This window comes from Phacochoerus africanus, chromosome 2, assembly GCF_016906955.1.
Source record: "Phacochoerus africanus isolate WHEZ1 chromosome 2, ROS_Pafr_v1, whole genome shotgun sequence".
NCBI lineage: Eukaryota > Metazoa > Chordata > Mammalia > Artiodactyla > Suidae > Phacochoerus > Phacochoerus africanus.
The window spans coordinates 249,852,749-249,856,550 of record NC_062545.1 but is presented as its reverse complement, the minus strand read 5'-3'; the positions used below and the strand labels follow the sequence as shown (position 1 = coordinate 249,856,550).

The 3,802-nt window shown below is 40.6% G+C and overlaps 1 protein-coding gene across 1 annotated transcript; it reads right to left on the bottom strand.

The window, feature by feature from the left end:
• Positions 1–388: 388 nt before the first annotated feature.
• LOC125121331 (40S ribosomal protein S16-like) lies at positions 389–876 on the bottom strand. Its single transcript, XM_047769578.1, has one exon. It carries the CDS (start codon positions 839–841, stop codon positions 401–403), a length of 441 nt encoding a protein of 146 aa, XP_047625534.1. The 5' UTR covers positions 842–876; the 3' UTR covers positions 389–400.
• Between the last annotated feature and the right edge of the window lie 2,926 nt (positions 877–3,802).

Below are 3,802 nucleotides of genomic sequence, written 5' to 3'. Positions count from 1 at the left end.
GATGTTTAAGTTTATCTAGTCAAATCGCAGAGCAAGAGGAGCAAACTTAAAATACCCCCAGATGAATTTTTTTTTTTTGGGGGGGGGGGCGGCTGTGCCCATGGCATGCAGAAGTTCCCTGGGCCAGGGACAAAAATGGAGCCCTAGCAGTGACAGCACGGGAGCCCTAGCAGTGACAGCGCGGGATCCTTAACCCTTTGAGCCACCAGGGAACATTTTTTTTTTTCCTTCAGGCAAGTGTTTTGAAGTCTACCCAAGATGAAGACTCTTAACTACACACCTTGTACAAGGAGGGAATCAGGATTATTTTGTTCAGTTGTTTGATTTCAGGTAAATAAGGTATTTTTTTCCCCCACAAATATTTTTATTATAAAGCTGAACCCTGATCATCACGATGGGCTTATGGGTAAGATTTCTGGTAGCGAGCACGGGCACCAGGACCTCCAAACTTTTTGGATTCACAGCAACGAGGATCAGCTACCAGCAGGGTTCGGTCATACTGGATGAGCATGTCTTTGACCTCCTTCTTGAAAGCCTCATCCACATATTTCTGGTAATAGGCCGCCAAGGCTTTGGAGATGGACTGGCGGATTGCGTAAATCTGGGCTACGTGACCACCACCCTTTACCTGGACGCGGATATCCACACCAGCAAATCGTCCTTTGCCCAAAAGCAGAACAGGTTCCAGCAGCTTGTATTGCAGTGTGCGCGGTTCGATCTTCTCCAGGGGTCGCCCGTTCACTTTGATGAGGCCATTACCTCGTTTGCAGTGCGCCACGGATGTGGCCGTCTTTTTGCGTCCGAAGACCTGCACCGACTGTAGAAGGCCCTTGGAAGGCATGGCTGCAGATTAGACAAGAGCTCCTCACCGCGCGGCGCTGCAACCGGAGAAAGCTAAAAAAAGGCATTTTTTTCTCTCTCTCCCTATGTTTTCTTAAAATTTAGGAGTGATATCAGATATATTAGATGATTGATATCCAGGAAGTCTTCAGTCTAAACACTACGAAGTGAGATGTTAATTTATGCAAAGACATTAAGTAGTATGTCCTTTGATCAATGATCAAGGTTCTAATATACTGCATGATTTAACTGTACATTAATTAATCCACTTATGACTTGATTAGGAAGTGGAAATAGATTTATGGAAAATTTTACTAATTTTACAAATTTTTACTAATTATAAACTTAAGAATTTGTTAATTCCTGAAAGAGATAGATTGTAAAACGTAGGAGCCGGAATGGGTCCACTGTGACCTGACTGCTGGTCTAACTTCTTTTTCAAAATAGGTTAACAAGGGAAATGCTATAGACATAATATGTCTGAATTTTAGTTTTTCTCCTCTGTCTGTACTTCACTAAAAACTACAGAGTCCTACAGATGGAAGGAACAATAAGCATAATTTCATTCCAAGCCTGTATGAACTTATGAATATGATAGCAACTGAAGCTATAATTACACTAGATAATAGCTAATCCATGGCCATGCTGAGGAAGAACTGATGGATAGAAACCTGGCCCTCCATATGATGCTTTTCTTGGTAGTTTCCAGTTTATCATTGTATAGTAGAAGAAGATTTGTTGACCGGTATTATACATGGCAATTTGGGGGTGGTATCCAACATGATAAGGGGATAAATATCCAAGGTCCCCCAAATCTGAAACTATGGGGAACAGATTGAAAGACAGGTAATAGGGAAAGATGTATTGGGCCAGGGAAAATATCGAAGGTAGGAGGTGGGAAAGAAGTGACCGACATAGCACACAGCCCACTGTGATGGCTAACTTTATGTGTCGACTAGGCAATGAGAGACCACATATTTAGTTAATCATTATTTCTGGGTGTGTCTGTGAAGGAGTTTTGGGTTGAGATTAACATTTGCATCAGTAGACTGAGTAAAGCAAACTGTCCTCCCCAATGAGAGTGAGGCTCATCCAATTCTTTAAAGCCCTGAATAGAATCAAGTGCCCAGTAAGAAAAAGTTTTCTCCCTCTGCTTCCCTGTCATTGAACTGGGACATCAGTTTTCTGTCTTCAGACTTGGATTCAGGCTGGATCTCAAACCAATGAGATCCAGTTTCTCTGGCCTTTAAACCTTTCTCTTGCATTAGAACCATGTCATCAGCTCTCCTGGGTCTGGTTTTCTCAGCCTCCATAGTCAAATGAGCTAATTCCTTAGAGTCAATTTCCCTCTCTCTCTGTGTGTATATATTTGTGTATATATGTGTACACATATTATATATATATATATATATATATATATATATATATATACATACTCTATCTATAGATATATTCCTTCCCTCACCCCAGAGAAGCCTGACTAATACAGATCCCTCCCCCATTCTCCCTCCCACCCCTCCCAACAAAAAAAGAGAAGGGGAGGCTGCTAAACTTGGTATAAATCAAGAGAGTCCATGACTAGAACACATCCAGATTAATCTTGGATCCAGAATAAGCAAGGTAATATCTTACTTATTACTCTGTTCTGATCAGATTATTCTTAGGGTATCATATTCAGTCCTCATAATCCCAGTATAGGAGGAAAAAAGTCAAGGAGGAAGAAGTCCAGCAGGAAATAACCAAGGCGAATGATACATCTAAAAGTCATGCCAAGGAGAAATAGTCCAAAGAAGAGAGGATATTCTTTCAGGGAAAAGATTTCAGGGAAGGCTATGACAGCTGTCTTCAAATTCACAGGCTGCTATCAGCAAGAAGAGGATTATACTCCTTCAGTTGGGGACATTTTAAGGAGAAAGAATTCAGCCTCATACAATCACTTTCTAAAGGTGGACTGGATTGAAATGAGAGCATCAGCTTTCTTCATGGAATTCATAGGATACCACGTGCTGGGTAGTTTGCATTCCTGGTAAGAGTAAGATTGGCATCAGTTAGCTTGAAGATGTTTTTCAATGCTTTTTTTAATCTATGGAATTGTTTTTCATAGAGGAAGTGATGGTTAGTCAAGCAAATATTGTGATGTGATGCAATACTTATGCTATTTAATAGAAGACTTTTTTAAAAAAATAATGATTTTAATTTTTTCCATTAGAGCTTATTTACACTGTTCTGTAAATTTTCTTTTGCACAGCAATGTGACCCAGTCATACATACATGTATATATTCTTTTTTCTCATATTATCATGCTCCATCACAAGTGACCAGACACAGTTCCCAGTGCCATACAGCAGGATCCCATTGCTCATCCATTCTGAAGGCTATAGTCTGCATATATTAACCCCAAATTCCCAGTCCCTTCTACTCCCTCTCCCTCCCTCTTGGCAGCTACAAGTCTATTCTCCATGTCCATGATTTTCTTTTCTGTGGAAAGGTTCATTTGTGCCCTATATTAGATTCCAGATATAAGTGAAATCATATGGTATTTGTCTTTCTCTTTCTGACTTACTTCACTTAGTATGAGAGTCTCTAGTTCCATCCACGTTGCTGCAAATGGCATTGTTCTGTTCTTTTTTTATGGCTGAGTAGTATTCCATTGTGTATGTATACCACACCTAGAAGACATTTTTCGAAGGACCTATTCCTTTATAAGCATGTGGTCCTGGACACCCTAATTAATATCCATTTTATTTTATTTTTTCTTTCTTTTTATGTCTTTTTAGGGCATAAGGAAGTTCCCAGGCTAGGGGTCAAATTGGAGCTGTAGCTGGCAGCTTACGCCACAGCTATAGCAATGCCAGATCCGGGCCGTGTCTACAACCTATACCACAGCTCATGGTCACACCAGATCCTTAACCCACTGAGTGAGGCCAGGGATGGAACCTTATGGATATTAATTGGGTTTGTT